At 45.5% G+C, this 17642-nt stretch overlaps 1 protein-coding gene across 2 annotated transcripts in view; it reads left to right on the plus strand.

Annotated features, from left to right (window-relative positions):
* Positions 1-1143: 1143 nt before the first annotated feature.
* ALPK3 (alpha kinase 3) overlaps positions 1144-17642 on the plus strand; it is a gene marked incomplete at its 5' end in the record, with an annotated part of 58332 nt that continues 41833 nt past the window's right edge. For both annotated transcript variants that reach the window (XM_079126788.1, XM_079126789.1), the window contains 3 exons: positions 1144-1286; positions 7210-7248; positions 10271-10392. In XM_079126788.1, coding sequence (XP_078982914.1) covers positions 1144-1286; positions 7210-7248; positions 10271-10392 — 304 coding nt within the window. The remainder of the gene's footprint in view (positions 1287-7209; positions 7249-10270; positions 10393-17642) is intronic.

Consider the following 17642-nt stretch of genomic DNA (forward strand, 5'->3'; position numbering starts at 1 on the left):
TGCTGACAGCTTGGATCTCACCAGCTTTCATTCCCAATTCCAGCAAAGTATGCTTTGGTGGAGAACTTTCACAGATACAGCTTGATGTCTGTGGTCAAGGATATGGGTTTCCATGAATAGCCTGGTTTGAGTCAAATGTCAATTGACTGAGGTCAGGGGTGGGAAGCCATTTGGAACCACAGAGAGGGGGAAAACCATTTCTAAGAGGAATGGGGATGTGGGTGCATCTTGGAGAACTGAGAGGTTGAACTCCTTTACTCCCACTTTCTAACAATTATATCCATTCAGCTCCACACACTTTCTGGTTGCACTCAGGGACATAGAAAAACGAAGGATGGGTAAAAAGATTGTGATTACTCCTAATATTTAACAACAGGTTGAAGCAGTGCTTAGCACCTCACTCCAGCAATTGTTGGATGATTTAATTATTTTTCTGGGCTTATTAGGCCTCAGCCCATTTTTTCCCCAGGCACTGGGGAATGAAGGCTGAAGAGGTGGAGGAAGTTAGATTACTCTAGAAGCATTTATTGAGCCCTGATTTATAATAGATCCTGGGAGGGATAGGGGGAGACACAAGACATATACCTACAAGAGTTCCAGCCTCCCAGGGATGGGGGTCACTAATGGAATTGGTTGGGTTTGTGTAAGTGCTGGACCAGTAGCCTAGGGGGTCAGTGTGGAGGTGGTGCTGCCACAAGGGACCTGGTTCTCAGGCTCCCTTGGCTCCTGTAGATCTAGCTCAAGTTCCCAAACAGCATGCCTGGCTCCCCATCCCAGGGGCTGCTTCTGGGAATCTTCCTCATTGGCAAAATCAGAGGGGAGCAAGGAAGGAGTGTGGGCGGAAAGCTGGGGTCGTGGAGTCCCCTTCGGTGGTTCTGTTTCAAGTCTCCCTTCGGTTCTGTTTCAAGGACAGCGCTTCCCGCCTCCCCGGGCTCTTCACTGCGACGCCACAACAGTCGTAGTGGGGTGGCCGAGGGACCCGGCGCCGGCCCCTCCAGGGCAGACCGTGGCGGGTCGGCGGGGGAGGGACAGCAGCAGGTGACAGCGCGGCCTCGGGCTATAAATAGGGGCGCGTCGCCACAGGCGGCAGCGGCCGGCGACTGGGCTGGAGGCCGGCTGGAGGGCGGGCAGGGCGGCGGCGCCATGGGGTCGCGGAGGGCCCCCAGTCGCGGCTGGGGCCTGGGAGGGCGAGCGGGAACAGGGGCGGACGGCGAGGACGACGGGCCGGTGTGGACCCCAAGTCCAGCCAGCCGCAGCTACCTACTCAGCGTGCGGCCCGAGACCAGGTGAGTGGCGCCGAGGGGTCGGGCCGCTGGGGCAGGGCTCGACTGGGGTGGGCGAGGCTCAGGGTACAGACTGCCCCCGACGCCGGCCCGGGGCTGCTCAGCCTTGGAGACCTGGGTGGGGCCCGCGCCCTCGAGCGTGGTCAGCCCAAAGCCCAAGTCTTGGGGACAGGGACAGGCCAGAATGGCCCCTCATGGCTCCTCTTGACCCCGAGGGCCTCAGGCCTCGGGCAACTGAGAGGCCCAAGAGAGGGGAAAGGCCCTATTTGGGGGGATTTTGCAGGGCCTGAAGGTTTTCTTTATCTCCCAACCCCCTTCTCGCTGGACTGGATTCCACAGTTAGCGATAAGGAAAGTCAGAGTGGCTGAAATTCCTCTCTGCTGGAAGGGAGGGGGAGAGCACTGGGAGCAGGGAAGCGGGACACGGGGACTCCCCTGAGTGGGACCTGCTTAGCTCAGGATGGGGGACATTGACCAGGAAGAAACCTTGTAATAAGTAAGAGTCCTCCTCTGAGCCCAGGGCATTGATCTTCTTCCAAGGATCTATGTAAGGGCTGGTGAGATGAAGAGGTGGAATCAAGGGTTGGTTTCTATCTGGGATACCAGGGATTGAAGACCTGAAGCTCTGAGGGAGCCAATTGCCCTGCCCTGTTGGGGGTTGGGGTGAGATGACAAGGGAGGGGTAGAACTGATGGACCCTTCACTGGTCTTTCCAGAGTTAGAGTGTAGAGGCTTTGTTTTAGGTGGAGGCTGCCCATAGATACAAGAACACATAGACAATCAACAAGCATACAGGCACCCAGAGGTACACAGACCCATAAGTATACTTGCATTGCCATGAAGACAGACACTTCCTGCCCACTCTGGGCAACTGTTTTGTTCCACTCTGGAGCCTGTTTTCCAAAGGGAAATGTGATGGTTTGGCTATTGGGATGGGTGTTGTTTCCTAGTTAGAATTTGTTGTGTATTATGCAGAAAACAGACTTTCCTCTGAGACAGTTTAGAGATCTCTTGTTCTCCCCTCATAAAAGAGCATAAAAACAGACATCAAGGACGTTCAGGAAAAGTCCTGGGCACTTCCTCTTGGATTGACTGAGTCCTATTGACCTTGGAGTTGGAAAAGTTCAAATGTAATCGGAACCTGTTTCTGCATAAAACGCGTCAAATGGTGTCACATGTCTGGGGCAGGGCCGAGGGCTCCTGTTAGTGACTGAGTCAGACTTGAGAAGGCCCCTGGCTGCCAGGAAAGAATGCCCCTTCCTCTTAAGTACTGTCTTTACTTAAACGCAGGAATGAAATGTGGTCATTTGTTCTGGTCTTTAAAGAAGGAGATTCCTTGTGGGGGCCTCACACTTGTCACAATGACTTGTCTGGGCTTTTAAAATTTTTTATTTTTCAGTACTGGGGATTGAAGCCAGGGGTACTGTACCACTGAGTCACATCCCCAGCCCTTATTATTTTTTATTTTGATACAGGTCTCCCTAAATTGCCCAGGCTGAGATCTCCTGCCTCAGCCTCCAGAGACACTGGGATATAGGTGTTCACCACCACACCTGGCTTGTCTGGGCTTTGTCATCTGCTTCTGGCCTTTGCCAATACCAGTGCAACAAGGAGAAAGAAAGCAGGATTCTTCTTAGAGCAGTAATCAGGAAGTGAAGGAAGGGTGGCTCAAAAACCATGCAGATTGGAGAGGGCTGTTGGGAACAAGGCTGCCCTATCTGGCTGGGCAGTTGTGTGATGGACCTTTTCACTGTACGTCTGATGAACTCAAAGTAGTGTGCCAGCCAGAGAGCAACAGGTGGAAGGAAGTGGCAGTCTCAAGACCCTTTGAACCTGAAGGGGTTGCTCTTAAAAGGAGTCTCTTCCTTTTTTTTTTTTTTCCAGTCCTGAGGATTGAACCCAGAACCTTACACATGCTAGGCAATTGCTCTACCACTGAGCTACATCCCCACACCCAAAAAGAGTCTCGTCTCTTTTAGAGGGACAGGACAGGAGCTATGGGAGAGAGGGTTTTGCAGTCTTGAATTTTGGACTATTTCACGCCTGTGGTTTTTCGTTTCTTGCCAACTGGACACAGGCCCCTTCCCGCCCCACTCCCCCTTCACAAGCTCTGTGAGACAAGGAGAGAGACTTGTTTGGTCTTTGGAAGAGTCTTTGACCACAAAGGGGAGAATGTGGATGGGGATGCACTAGGGAAGGCCAGCTGGAGGAGGCATTCACAGAGTCTGCTATCCCTCAGAATAGCCTGACTGCCTGTGGGGATGGGCAGAAGGCCCAAGGGAGAAAGGGGGTCCTTTGAGGAACTTGTTAGCTGTATCTGGCTCCAGTCCAGCTGAGCCTTGACTATCGCAGGGTCCTGCTGACTGTAAGACAAAGTTCTGTCCCCACTCATTCTTGACTCCACTCAACTGGATCTACCTTGAGACCCAACATTTTCTGGGAGTATTTTTACACAAATTGGTCATGGAGCTCTTGAGGCATTATTCACAAGGGCCCTGGTAAGAATAGGCTCTCCCTGGGAGCCTATGGACAGTTGGGCAATGACTGAGACTGTAGAAGCCTTGGTCCCCTGTCCAGAACCTGTTTCCCTATGCATATCTTACTGCCCAAGGCCCTTGGAGGGGTTTCCCGTTCAATGTCAGTGCAAGGATATTTACAGGGTTCACTGAGGTTAGAGGTGTGCAGAGGGTTCCACCAAGCTGTCTGGACTGAAAGACCAAGCCTCTTCAGTCACCCAGCCTGTAGGACCTCGCCCTTATAGGAAAGTGGGGTATGGATAGCTAAAGTAGGATAAGGAGTGGAAGCACTTATGACAAACTTGATTTTATGGGACACAGAAGTTTCATTTCAGACAAGATTGGGCACATTCAGGGTGGTACAGCTGTAGGTAGAAGTTTCATTTCATTTCATGGAGGCCCTGATCTTGGTGGACTCAGAGGAATAGCAAAACTCTCATGTTATTATAGATAGCTCTGAAACAAGCTCTGCTGCTCTTTAGGGTTAGTATATTTAGGGAAACTGAGGCATCAGACTAGGACTTTCCAAGCACCTTTTTGTCCCAGAATACATGAAATACAGAAAGAATGGCAGGCCTTCAGTTTCCATGACACTCCTGGTTCCCTCCCCAGGTCTACTTTTCTCCTTTATGCAGAAACCTTTCTTTCCTGGGCCTTGAATTTCCATTCTGTAACATGAAAGTGACATGAAAAATTCTTTAAATAAAGTCTTTCTGCCCCAATATTTGATTTCTCTGATTCTGAACTCCTCAGAGACAGCAAATGTGGAGCTTCCTGGCTGGGCCAGAGCCCTGAGTCTTGCCCAGTCAGTGGGGGTGCTGGCAGGTCTTCCACCTTCTGAAGACAAGGAGTTCCATCAGCCCAGGATTCCTCCTGACCTAACACTTAAGAGCAATCCCTGGAGAAAGCGGGACCTGGGGCCTGGAAGCAGAGCTTTATAAGTAGCATGGAGAGAGCTGGTGGGAGGGCTCACTTTTCTAGTTCAGTTCCTTGCCCATGTGCCGCTAGAACTTGTCATTTTCCTCTCCAATTTAGAAAGCTGACTCTCCCCCTCTTCTTCCCAGGGAAGACATCCAAACCTAAAGGAGAGATATCTCATTTCTAAAGAGAGAGACAAAGGAAGTTTTTGGACAAGGAAAGGATGGAGTTGGCCAGTGCCTCGGAACCGGGGAAGTTCGCCCACACAGCCTCCAGAGGATTTTCAGGGCTCTGAGCAAAGGCAGCTGCCCTCTTGTTCTTCTTTCCATCTTTTCTGGAGCAGCAGCTCCCTCTTGGGGACAGGACCCTTCCTGTTTGACAAATGCATTCTTAACTCTTTTTTCCCCTCCCTAGTCTTCTTTTCCCTCCTCTTCCTTTCTCTCTCCCTTTCCCTCTCTCTTCTCAGAAAACATGGGTTAAATACCTGCTGTTTATCTGGTTCTGTGCTAGGAGCTACAGAAACTACAAAAAGAGCTAGATTTGATGGCTGGGTGGGTAGGACTTGAACAGAAGGAAGGAGAGAGGACTTTCAGGGCTGAGAGAACAAAAGTGAAGGCCATGGACACAACCATGCCAATCAGGGACAGGTTTGGCTGCATGGAACCTGAGTTCCATCGGGAAGCAGAGAGAACCATAGTTGTAGTGGGGCTGAGAGCAGATCAAGGAGGGCCTTAAATGTTGAGTCAAGGAGTTGAGTCTCAATATCATGTTGATCCTACAGCATTTTGTTAAGAGGTGGAGTTTGATATGAGGGGTTAAGGAGGAAGAAGATTGATGTGATCAAACATGGAGCCTGAGGATCTAGATCAGAGCCCAACAGTAGGAACAGAAAGAAAAGAAGAAAGGTCAAGAATTATTAACTTACTAGATTTGAGGCATGGAAGAAAGAGCAGTCCAAGAGGGCATGTTTTAACCTTAGGAATTTGAGAGAATGCTGGTGGTATCCACAACTCCAGGAGTATTAGAGGGAAGCCAGGTTTTAGGGAACAGGATGAGTGTTTTTGTTTTGTTTAGTTTTGTTTAGTTGGTACTGAGGATAGAACCCTGGGTCACTCTACCACATCCCCATCCCTTTTATTTTTTGGTACCAGGAATTGAACCTGGGGGTACTTAACCACTGATCTACATCCCCAACCTTTTTTTATTCTTTTTTTTTTTTTTTTTTTTTTGAGACAGGGTCTCCTTAAGTTGCCTTCTGAGTTGCTGGGATTGCAAGTCTGTGCCACCATGCCCAGCTAAGATAATTTATTTATGACCACAAAACCAAACTCATGCCAGGCACAGTGGTGCACACCTGTAATCCTAGCTATTCCAGAAGTTGAGGCAGGAGAATCACAAGTTCAAGGGTAGCCCAGGAAGTTTAGTGAGATCTAGTCTCAATAAAAAAATAAAGATGTAACTGGTTCAGTGCTAGAGCAACCTTGGGTTTAATCCCTAGGATAAAGAGAGAGACAGAGAGAGAGAGAGAGAGAGAGAGAGAGAGAGAGAGAGAGAGAGAGAGAGTGAGAGAGAGAGAGAAAAAAAAAAACAAAAATAAGAAGCACACGTGGGCTCAGGCTGCATGCAATCTTAGAGCTTTCTTATGGTTAAGATGTAGATCACAATTGCCATTGTACAGGCTGGGTTGTCAATAAAGAAGGGAGACCTCAGCAACTGGAGGGGATATGAACGGGTGACCTTGACATCTCCCAAGGAGCTGAGATTCAGGGCTCCCCTGAAGATATTGGTGTTAAAAAAGGTGGAGGGAGAGGTGAAAGTTGGGCAGCCCTGTGTGGGGCCTCTTCCCTCAGTCCCCAACCAGGCCCTGGTTAATGCCCCAGGCAGGAGGGTGATCAGCACCTCAAGGCTGAAGGGGCCTTGTGTTGATCTGAGCAAGCTGGGTCCCTTGGGGCTCCTGCAGGATTAACTGCTTTGTTTTTCTCTTCTTCTTCACTCTTCCAGCTGGTTTGCCTTGCTCTTTAACCAACTTTAACATATTAATGGTGGGTGTTCTCCAAGCCACCTGTTTTCTTCTCAGCTTGTGAGGGGAATTTCCAGGATCAGAGGCCCTCCCTCCCAAAAGGTGGAGAGTGGAAGCGGGAGCTGCCCCCAGCCTGGTGTGCTGAGGGGTAGGGAATGGTCATAAGGCTCCCTCTGGGGCAGAGCCCCAGGCACACCTTTCTCTCTCAGCACAGCCCCAAAGGCCTCCTTCCTTCTAACCATTTTCCTGAATTCTGCTGCCTTTAACCAGCTCTCAGTTTCAGATACATTGATGTCCAGTGGTGAGGCCACTTGCTAACTGGAGCAAGCCAACTAAGACAGCTGGTCCCTTTTAATAGAAAGGCCTCCAGGCCCCAGATGGTGACCGATTAATACTTTGCGACTGTTGTTGATTTTGCCTCATCCTCTCCTTGCTTTTTCGGCCTAATGATTCCATTTGCTGTTTTTGCTTAGCTTATCAAGCAACCGGTTGTCTCACCCCAGCTCTGGAAGGTAAATGCACATTGCGTTACATTTCTTGGACTGCTTTTTTCTTGGGTCTTGGCCTTAAGGGGCCACTGGGTGACTGCTCGTGCACTAACCAGACTGCATGGGTTGAGGGGGGGGGGGGGGGGGGAGGGGGTAGTCACGTGAGCATGGACAGGGACCAGAGTTGATGCTTGCATGGGCCATTTGAAAGGGGCACAGGGACCCAGGAATAGACCTATGGGTGGGGCCCTCAGTTGCCTGCAGTGACCTCTCTTTGCCTTTGGGACAAACGCCTGGGAAACAGAGCAGGGAGCCACCAGTCACATGACCAACCTCTTCCCCATCCTAGGTTTTCATGGTTTTTGTAACCACATATCTAGGTTCGACACCTTATTCATCTTCTAATCATGGTTCCTGCCTCTAACATTTATTTTTTTCCCCATAGTCCCTTAAGTTCTTCTTTCAACTCCTCTTTCTTTGATTTTTTTCCTTTTCTTTGACTCCTCTCCACTCCTGCAACTGGGAACTCCATGAGATCAGAGAATATCATAAAACTGTATTTCTGCAATAGCTTGTTCTCAACCTGCTGCAGAACCAGGGCAGGCCTTGAGTAAGCCCATGGTTGATGTTTACTTGTGTAAAGACTGTCTGTCCTCTTGCCTCCCAAGCTGGGGACAACTTTCAACCCCTGGCTAAACTGTTACCATCACAGTGGGAACATTTTCTGGCTACTTCCCACCCCTTGGGCCCCATCCCAGACTCGAGAAGATTTAGGGAGAGTTGGCTACTTTTTCGTGATATAGGAAATTTTCTGAATAACTACCTGATTTCTAAATAGCTAACCATGTCTACAGGTATGCTTAGTGCCTACTAAGCACATGGTCCTTGATGGGAATGAACATCAAAGACTGTTCAGGGTCAGAAAGTGGAGTATATCCCAACTAATTCAAAGTGCTGAAAGAGAGAGGACCTGGGGTTTATTCAAAGCAAGGTACATACCAAAACTAAGACAAGATTAGGTTCCATTGAACATCATGAAAACTTAACGATTCTGGTGTTGGACAGTGAGTGATGTCCTTATGAAGTCATGGAATTGGGAGGACTCAGAAGTGTCAGGGTTGGAAAGACCATTTCCAGATGTGCATGGACCTCCTGGCTTTCTAGGAGACCTGATAGAGCATACTCAGTCCATGCACATCTGAATGGTTTGGAGGATAGGAACAGGAAGCTGTAGACATTCAGCAGAACATGACAGTGTATACAGTGGGTCTCCCTTTCCCCCAGATGCATCCCAAGCCCATTTCCCTAAAGGAAGGGCTTTTTAGCCACACTTTGAGGAGTTACCTATGGTTTTCCAAAATAAGCTATTTTATAATGTAGCTTAGGTCCTTGTGTGAAAACTTGAAAAAAAGTGTTCTTTTCCATTCAAAATGAGTCTAGCATGAGCACTTTCTCTGCAAATTTTCTTGAAGAAGTTTCCTTGTTTATTCACTAATCCAATGGCAGAAATGATTTTCTTAGACTTGCCCAAGCAGCTTTCTACCTAAGAGCCTAAGCAGAATATTGAATCCAGGCTCCTTCACAGATGAGGTAGGATACAAATTGTGTAGGGACGTCATAATTAGGGATGTTTTGAATTAGTCACAGAACCATAGATCTTGGATTACATTTGACCTGGAAGTTTCTACAAAGTGTTAATGGAAGCTTGGTATTTTCCCAGTCAGAAATTGCTATCAGTATGGCAACAGCAAGAAACATTTTCAGATGTTAATGTTTCCTGAGTGTTCAGGGAGTTGAGAGCTTTGGTCTCAAAGGACACTATGTTTGAGTGACTTAAAAGGAACCAAAAGAAACTTATTGGGCAGGTGAGTTCTAGACAAGAGGGTACTGCAGAGAGTGTTCAGAATGCATCAACTGCAGGCCCAGCTCAGTGTGCAGGTGTGTGAAAGGTCAGGATCCCTATCCTCCGTGGACTATTTGGGGGGAAAGGCTCCTGTCAGTTCCCTGAATGCCCAGGTGTCTGTGGAGAAACCCCAGTAGACCCCCATCAGTCTAGAAGTCTTTCTTGATTTGAGACACTCTTCCCAGGGTTCAGCCTTTCTCCTCAAACTCAAGTCCAGAATAACATTAGCAGAAAAGATACATGGAATATGGAGGCTCTCCCTGCAGAGTACCATCCTGGTTGCTTGTGCTCCCACAAACTCTCACTCTATCCCTGATGGAGAGTCATGGGACAGATGAGTGTAGCCCCTGGGGGACCACCTCTTCCTCTGAGGCCTGGAAAAAGGCACCTTTGAATGGTTCGTCTTTCTCCATGGTTCCCCTGCTCTGTCCACTCTTCCTCCTCACTGTCCCTGCTGCTCACAGAGGGTGTGTGCCTGGGAGGGGGTGGGGGGCCGGGCACAGCTTGAGCACCACACCACCTGTCTATGTGGTTGCGCTTCATGCCTGGGTACGCACTGTCTCTCTGCTGGCCCATGAAAGGGGTTGGCACTATGGTTTGGTTTGCTTCCTGTGTCCAGGAACCAGTGGACTGTAAGCCCTGAGCATTGTTGGTGAGTTTGTTCTGGACTTAGTAAGCCCAAGGGTCCCCCTGAATTCTGGGAGATGGACTGTCACAGGGGACTAAGGGCCCCTGGCTTTTGCAGGAATGACCCTATTTGTGGCTTGGCAGTCCTGCTGGTTGGTCCTGGATCTGCTGGCCCTGTTTTCACTTTAGCATGTGGTGTCCAGGGATGGAGAAGAGACCCACAGCTGGCTTTCCAGTGCTGGTCCAAGGCCCTGTTTTAGAACCAGGAGCCTACAGGCAGCAGTCTGCCTATTGTTGACGGGTGTGGGTCAAGATTCCATCCAACCCCTTGGTACCATCCCTATCCCAACCTGGCCAAGAGGTCCAGGCTTCCTTGAAGAAAGACTTGCCCCAGGGATGGAGCTTTGGCCATAGGATGACAGACAGACATGGTAAGATAAGCTGCCCTGGACAAGTTCAGTCTTCGGTAACTTTCCTGGGGGAGGGCCACTCTGAATAACTCTTTGCCTTTCCTAGGAGCACCTTCTGCTCCATCATTGCTCAGCTAACAGAGGAGACCCAGCCACTATTCGAGACCACACTCAAGTCCCGGGCTGTGTCCGAAGACAGTGACGTCAGGTTCACCTGCATTGTCACAGGTAATGAGACTGTCTGTATCCTCCATGCCAGGGCCTCTGCATGGAGCAGGGTCCAGGGTGGCTGGGAGGATACGCATGGTGGGGTGATGGATCATGTATACAAAACTGTGCAAGTTGACCTTTGCTTTCTAGCTTTGTCTCCAGTTTAATCTCCCTGTGTGGGTTGGTATTCCTTTCTCCTCCCCTTCTGGAGCCCCATGTATACGCTGCTCTTCTTTAAAATTTGTCCTCAGTAAAGGTTCCTCACCCTCAGGCATACTTACATCCCTGATGAGTTGATCTTTGAAGCCGTCTCTCTGAAAGTCCCATTTTACAGTTGAGTGGTTTGTGGTTTGCCGGGATCAAGCCTGAGAGGCAATGATGTGGTGATTCTGACTGCAGATCCTAGAGCAAACTGCCTGACTTGGAGTCCTGGCTTGGCTCCTGTCTAGTATGTGGTATTAAGCAGTTTATATCACCTCTTAGCTGCCTCATCTGTAAAGTGGGAACAATAATACAACGAACTTCATAGGGTTGTGAGACTGAGTTAATAAAAAGCATTTAGAACAGTTCCTGGCATACAAGAAAGTACCGTACAAGTGTTAGGAATTAAGACTATAGTAGTTTGTATTTCACTGAGCTCCACTGTGGAATTTGGAGTAACTTTGGCAAAATAGGAAGCAGAGTGATACACCTTGGAAGGGGAAAGTGGGAACTGGGAGTGCTGGGAAGCTGGCTGCAGGCATCATTCCCTCCCCACATTGCCCCGCACAGCCTACATTGCAGGGCCTGACCTGCCCCTAGCCTGTAGGATATCCACTCCCAGCTACACAGCACCAGGTCAAGGGTCCCCGTCCCAGCTGCTTCTGACAGCCCATTTTTTTCAGCTAGTCAAGGGCATAGATGATTTCCACTCTGGGGTGCTCATCTACCTGACCCAGATCAACAGCTTCTTTGGGATTGGGATTCCCAAGAACAGTTCTCCCCCTTCCCTAGAGCCCTGCAGCACCAGCTGAGAACACTGTGCTCCAGGGAGTTGCCTGGATCCCCTATCTGGGGCCAGCACAGTGCATTTTGCAACATTTGTCTGTTTCCATTGTCATTGAATTCTTGCAAAACCCTGTAAAGGAAGTGCTATAATTAGTAAGTTTTGCAGAGTTGGAAACTGGCTAGGTGACCTGTCTAGTCTCACAAGACTGGTGAGGAGGAAGTCCTGCCCTTGCTCTCTGCAGTGTCCATGCCTGCATCTCCTGTGCCACTGTGGCACTAACAGTTTCCTAGAAAAATTTGGTTCTTTCACCACTTCATGGTTTCTTCTCTATTTAGGACATTAATAATCCCTATTTTTAAAGAAAATTAAATTTTATCAAATTAATGCATGCATGTAGTTTAAGACTTTAAATTATACTAAAAAGCATTACCAAAATATAACAGTTCATGCCTCCCACCAATTTGTCTTCCTGGAAGCAACCATTTGCAGCTTTTAACTGACTCTTCCCACCTGTGCTGAGTAATAAGTAAGTACTTCTAACTCTTGAATCTTCTTTGTGTGTGTGTGTGCGTGTTTGTGTGCGTGTGTGACTGGGAATTGTACCCGGGGTGCTCTACCAGTAAACTCTGTCCCCAGCTCCTTTTATATTTTATTTTGAGATAGGGTCTTGCAGTTTGCCAGGTTGGCCTCAAATTTGCCATCCTCCTGTCTTAGCCTCCTGAATAGCTGGGACTACAGGAGTAAGACATTGTAACTGGCCAGAAATTAGCTTTTATATCTTCATTTTCCTCTGTTTCCCTTCACTTATCTTTTCCTTATAGTTACAATGTGATTTTTTGCTTAAATTAATATTTACTGTTTGCCTTATTATGCCTTTTGTGATATGATTCATAACTGAACATTGTTGTACATAATGTTATACTGTAATAGTGTACTATGTTATAATTACACTATTATATATACATTGTATTTATAATATATATAAGCATGTATATTTAACATAATAATTATGTATACATTGTATACTTTAATCATATTGTAGGTAATTATATAATTATATTTTCTCTGTTTTTCCTGCAATTAGTGCTTTCCTTAGTTTTTTTTTGTTGTTGTTTTTTTGTTTTTTGAGCAGGGGTGCTACCAGGGATTGAAATCAGGGGCACTCGACCACTAAGCCATATCCCCAGCCTTATTTTGTATTTTATTTGGAGACAGGGTCTCACTGAGTTGCTTAGCACCTCGCTTTTGCTGAGGCTGGCCTTGCACTTGTGATCCTCCTGCCTCAGCCTCCAGAGTCTCTGGGATTATAGGCATGTGTGTCCAGCTTTCCTAAGTTTTTTATTTGTTTAGTTTTTTGGTATTTCTAATGTTCTTTGTTTGTTTGTTTTTGCTTTTTGTTACTGGGACTTGAACCTGAGGACACTGAGTTAAATCCCCGTCCCTTTTTTTTTTTTTTTTTTTTTTTTTTGTGGTGGTGGTGCTACGGATTGAGCCTAGGGCCTTGTGCATGCTGGGCAAGCACTCTACCAACTGAGTTATACTCCAGTGCCCCCATCCCTTTTTATTTTTTATTTTGAGACATGATCTCACAAAGTTGCTGAGGCTGGCCTTGAACTTGTGATCCTCCTGCCTCAGCCTCCTGAGTAGCTGGGGTTATGGTGTGTACCACAACTCCCAGCTTTTTTATTTGGTGGTGGGAGGGGTTGTGGTCTCACTATGTTGCTTAGGTTGACCTCAAACTCCAGGGTAGGTGCATGCCCAGCAGCTAATTTTTCTTATACTTCCTAGTAAACTTAAAAAAAATTATACACACACACACACACACACACATATGTATATGTGTGTGTATATATATATATATATATATATATATATACATATATAAACTTTACATGGACACAATACCTTTATTTTTATTTATTTATCTTTTTATGTGGTGCTGAGGATTAAACCCAGAGTCTCACACATGCTAGGCAAGCACTCCACCACTGAACCACAACCCAGCCCCTAATAGCCTTTTTTTATTAAAACATTATTTTTTTATGACTTTGTTTTCTCTTTTTATGTGGTGCTGAGGATCGAACCCAGTGCCTCACATGCCCTAATAGCCTTTTAATACAATGTTCCAGCAGGTTAATGCTGTCAGTTGTCTGTCAGTTACTTTCTTTAAAGATCTCTAGTCTTCTTTTATCTGAACTTTTATCTGACCAGTCCTGATACACAGCTGTTACCCTGAGTCTTCCCTTTGCTTTTTCCCTGTGTTTGACTCAGCTTTCTGGATTGCATGTCTTCCTCTTTCTTAGTTTTTAAATTTAAAATTTCTTTTTTGTGGTACCAGGAATTGAATACAGTGCCTTGTACATTGTAGGCAAGTACTCTACCACTGAGCTGTGTCTCCAGTCCTTTTTATTTTGTTTTGAGTTGTTTTTGTCACTGAGATGCTCAGGCTGGCCTCAAATTTGTGATCCTCATGCCTGAGGCTCCCAGGTCACTGGAAATACAGGAATTGACACTGTCCCCAGCATTGGTTTAGTCTCTTGCTTTATTGAAGTCCTTCCTCCAGTAGTTTTGTTGGGTCCTGAATATGCTGCACCAGCAAGTAGAAGGTGTTGTAATGGTAAGTTCTGGGCCTGACTCTCCTTGGAGTCAGTCTGCACCAATGTGTGTCTCCTGCACTGTTGTCACTTAGCATCTCTGTTCACTTCTCTGTCGTATAATAGAAAAAAAGTAGGAATACTTTTAGTATTCTGCATTTTTCTCTCTTTTGATTACATTCTGATTTTGGTAGCTTCCTAGAAATAGTACATGGGAAGTAAATGTTGGACTTGTGTGTAAAAATGTCTCTTTTTACTACTTTATGCTTGGTTGAGAGTTTGGCTGACTGAAGAATTCTAAGTTGAAGATAATTTTGCTTCAGAATTTTAAAGACACTGCCCTGTTGTCCTCTTGCTTCCAATGTTGCTGCTCAGAGTGGGAAGGCAGTTTGCTCCTAATTCATTGCATGTGACTGTTTTCTCTTTCTGGAAGCTTGTAAGAGTGTTGTATTTCATAATGATGTATTTTGATATGGGTCTCTTCATCCTGGGACACACTTGTATGCTTTTAGTTGGAAACTGAGAACCTTTAGTTCTTGGAAATGTGGGATTGTTTTGATGTTGATAATGTTGATTTCCTTTTATTTATTTATTTTGATTGTACTGGGGATGGAATCTATGGCCTTGCACATGCTAGGAAAGCACTCTACCACTGAACTACATCCCCAGCCCCTTGATGTTGATTTCTTTTTTTTTTTTTTTTTTTTTTATTGTAAACAAATGGGATACATGTTGTTTCTCTGTTTGTACATGGTGTAAAGGCTTACCATTTGTGTAATCATAAATTTACATAGAGCAATGTTGTTTGATTCATTCTGTTATTTTTTCCCTTCCCCCCACCCCTCCCACCCCTCTTTACCCTCTATACAGTAGTTCCTTCCTCCATACTTGCCCCCCTCCCTAACCCTAACTCTAACCCTTCCCTCCCCCCCATTATGTGTCATCCTCCACTTATCAGCGATATCATTCGTCCTTTGGCTTTTTGAGATCGGCCTATCTCACTTAGCATGATATTCTCCAATTTCATCCATTTGCCTGCAAATGTCATAATTTTATCATTCTTTATGGCTGAGTAATATTCCATTGTATATATATACCACAGTTTCTTTATCCACTCATCAATTGAAGGGCATCTAGGTTGGTTCCACAGTCTGGCTATTGTGAATTGAGCAGCTATGAACATTGATGTGGCTGTATCTCTGTAGTATGCAGATTTTAAGTCCTTTGGGTATAGGCCAAGGAGTGGGATAGCTGGGTCAAATGGTGGTTCCATTCCAAGTTTTCTAAGGAATCTCCACACTGCTTTCCAGAGTGGCTGCACTAATTTGCAGCCCCACCAGCAGTGTATGAGTGTACCTTTCTCCCCACATCCTCGCCAACACCTGTTGTTGCTCGTATTCTTGATAATCGCCATTCTAATTGGGGTGAGATGGAATCTTCGGGTGGTTTTGATTTGCATTTCTCTTATTACTAGAGATGTTGAACATTTTTCCATATGTTTGTTGATTGCTTGTAGATCTTCTTCTGTGAAGTGTCTATTCATTTCCTTAGCCCATTTGTTGACTGGACTATTTGAATTCTTGGAGTAGAGTTTTTTGAGTTCTTTATAGATTCTGGAGATTAGTGCTCTATCTGAAGTATGATTGGCAAAGATATTCTCCCACTCTGTAGGCTCTTTCTTCGCATTGCTGATAGTTTCCTTTGCTGAGAGAAAGCTTTTTAGTTTGAATCTATCCCAGTGGTTGATTCTAGCTTTTATTTCTTGTGCTATGGGAGTCCTGTTAAGGAAGTCTGGTCCTAGACCAACAAGGTGAAGATTTGGACCTACTTTTTCTTCTATAATCTGCAGGGTCTCTGGTCTGATTCCGAGGTCCTTAATCCATTTTGAGTTTAGTTTCGTGCATGGTGAGAGATATGGGTTTAGTTTCATTCTGTTGCATATGGATTTCCAATTCTCCCAGCACCATTTGTTGAAGAGGCTATCTTTTCTCCATTGCATATTTTTGGCCCCTTTGTCTAGTATGAGAAAATTGTATTTATTTGGGTTTGTGTCCGTGTCCTCTATTCTGTACCATTGATCTACCTTTCTATTTTGGTACCAATACCATGCCGTTTTTGTTACTATTGCTTTGTAGTAGAGTTGAAGATCTGGTATTGCAATACCCCCTGTTTCACTCTTCCTGCTAAGGATTGCTTTAGCTATTCTGGGTTTCTTATTCTTCCAGATGAATTTCATAATTGCTTGCTCTATTTCTGTAAGGTACACAATTGGGATTTTAATTGGAATTGCATTGAATTTGTATAGCACTTTAGGTAGTATGGCCATTTTGACAATATTAATTCTTCCTATCCAAGAACATGGAAGATCTTTCCATCTTCTAAGGTGTTCTTTAATTTCTTTCTTTAGTGTTGTATAGTTCTCATTGTAGAGGTCTTTCACCTCTTTTGTGAGATTGATTCCCAAGTATTTTATTTTTTTCGAGGCTATTGTGAATGGGGTAGTTTTCCTAATTTCTCTTTCTGAAGATTCATCACTTATGTATAAAAATGCGTTGGATTTATGGGCATTGATCTTGTAACCTGCTACTTTACTGAAATCACTTATGAGTTCTAAGAGTTTTCTGGTGGAATTTCCAGGTTCCTCTAAATATATAATCATGTCATCAGCGAACAGGGATAGTTTGAGTTCTTCTTTTCCAATTCGTATCCCTTTAATTTCTTTGGTTTGTCTAATTGCTCTGGCCAGAGTCTCAAAAACGATGTTGAATAGAAGTGGTGAAAGAGGGCATCCCTGCCTTGTTCCAGTTTTTAGGGGGAATGCTTTCAGTTTTTCACCATTTAGAATGATATTAGCCATGGGCTTAGCATAAATGGCCTTTACAATGTTAAGGAATGTTCCCCCATCCCTATTTTTTCTAGTGTTTTGAGCATGAAGGGGTGCTGTATTTTATCAAATGCTTTTTCTGCATCTATTGAAATAATCATGTGATTCTTGACTTTAAGTCTATTAATATGGTGAATTACGTTTATTGATTTCCTGATGTTGAACCAACCTTGCATCCCTGTTGATGTTGATTTCTTACTCCTCTTTTCTGTGTTCTTCTCTTTGGAAATCTACTCCTGTGGACTTACTCTTATTATTATTATTATTTTATTTTTAAATTTTATTTATTTATTTATTTATTTGCTGCTGGGGGTGGAACCCAGAGCCCTGCACATGCTAGGGAAAGTGTTCTACGACAGAGCTACACCCCCAGCCCTGTCCTCTTGTTTTCTTATCCTTTCTTCTTTCATCTTTCTTTTGTTCTACTTTCTGGGAGATTTCCTCTGGTGTTTTTGTTGTTGTTGTTGTCGTTGTTGTTTTGGTTTTGCTTTTGGTTTTTGGTACTGGGGATTTATCCCAGAGATGCTTTACCACTGAGCTACTTCTCTGTCCTTTTAAAAAAAAAAATTAATTTTTAGACAGGGTCTTGCTAAGTTGCTGAAGGTCTCTCCAAGTTGCCAAGGCTGGCCTCAAACTTTCCAATTCTCTTACAGTCCTGCACAACCACACTAGGCCCATCTGCCTTTTTACCTAGGAGCTTCTTTGTCTGGCAAATTCCTTTTCCCCTTTCAAGGTCCAGCTCAAAGGCTAATCCCCTGGAAAGTAATCTCTAGCACTTCCAAGGAGGCCCTGCTCCATCCTC

The sequence above is a fragment of the Sciurus vulgaris genome (genome assembly GCF_902686455.1).
Source record: "Sciurus vulgaris genome assembly, chromosome: 2".
NCBI classification, from domain to species: Eukaryota; Metazoa; Chordata; class Mammalia; order Rodentia; family Sciuridae; genus Sciurus; species Sciurus vulgaris.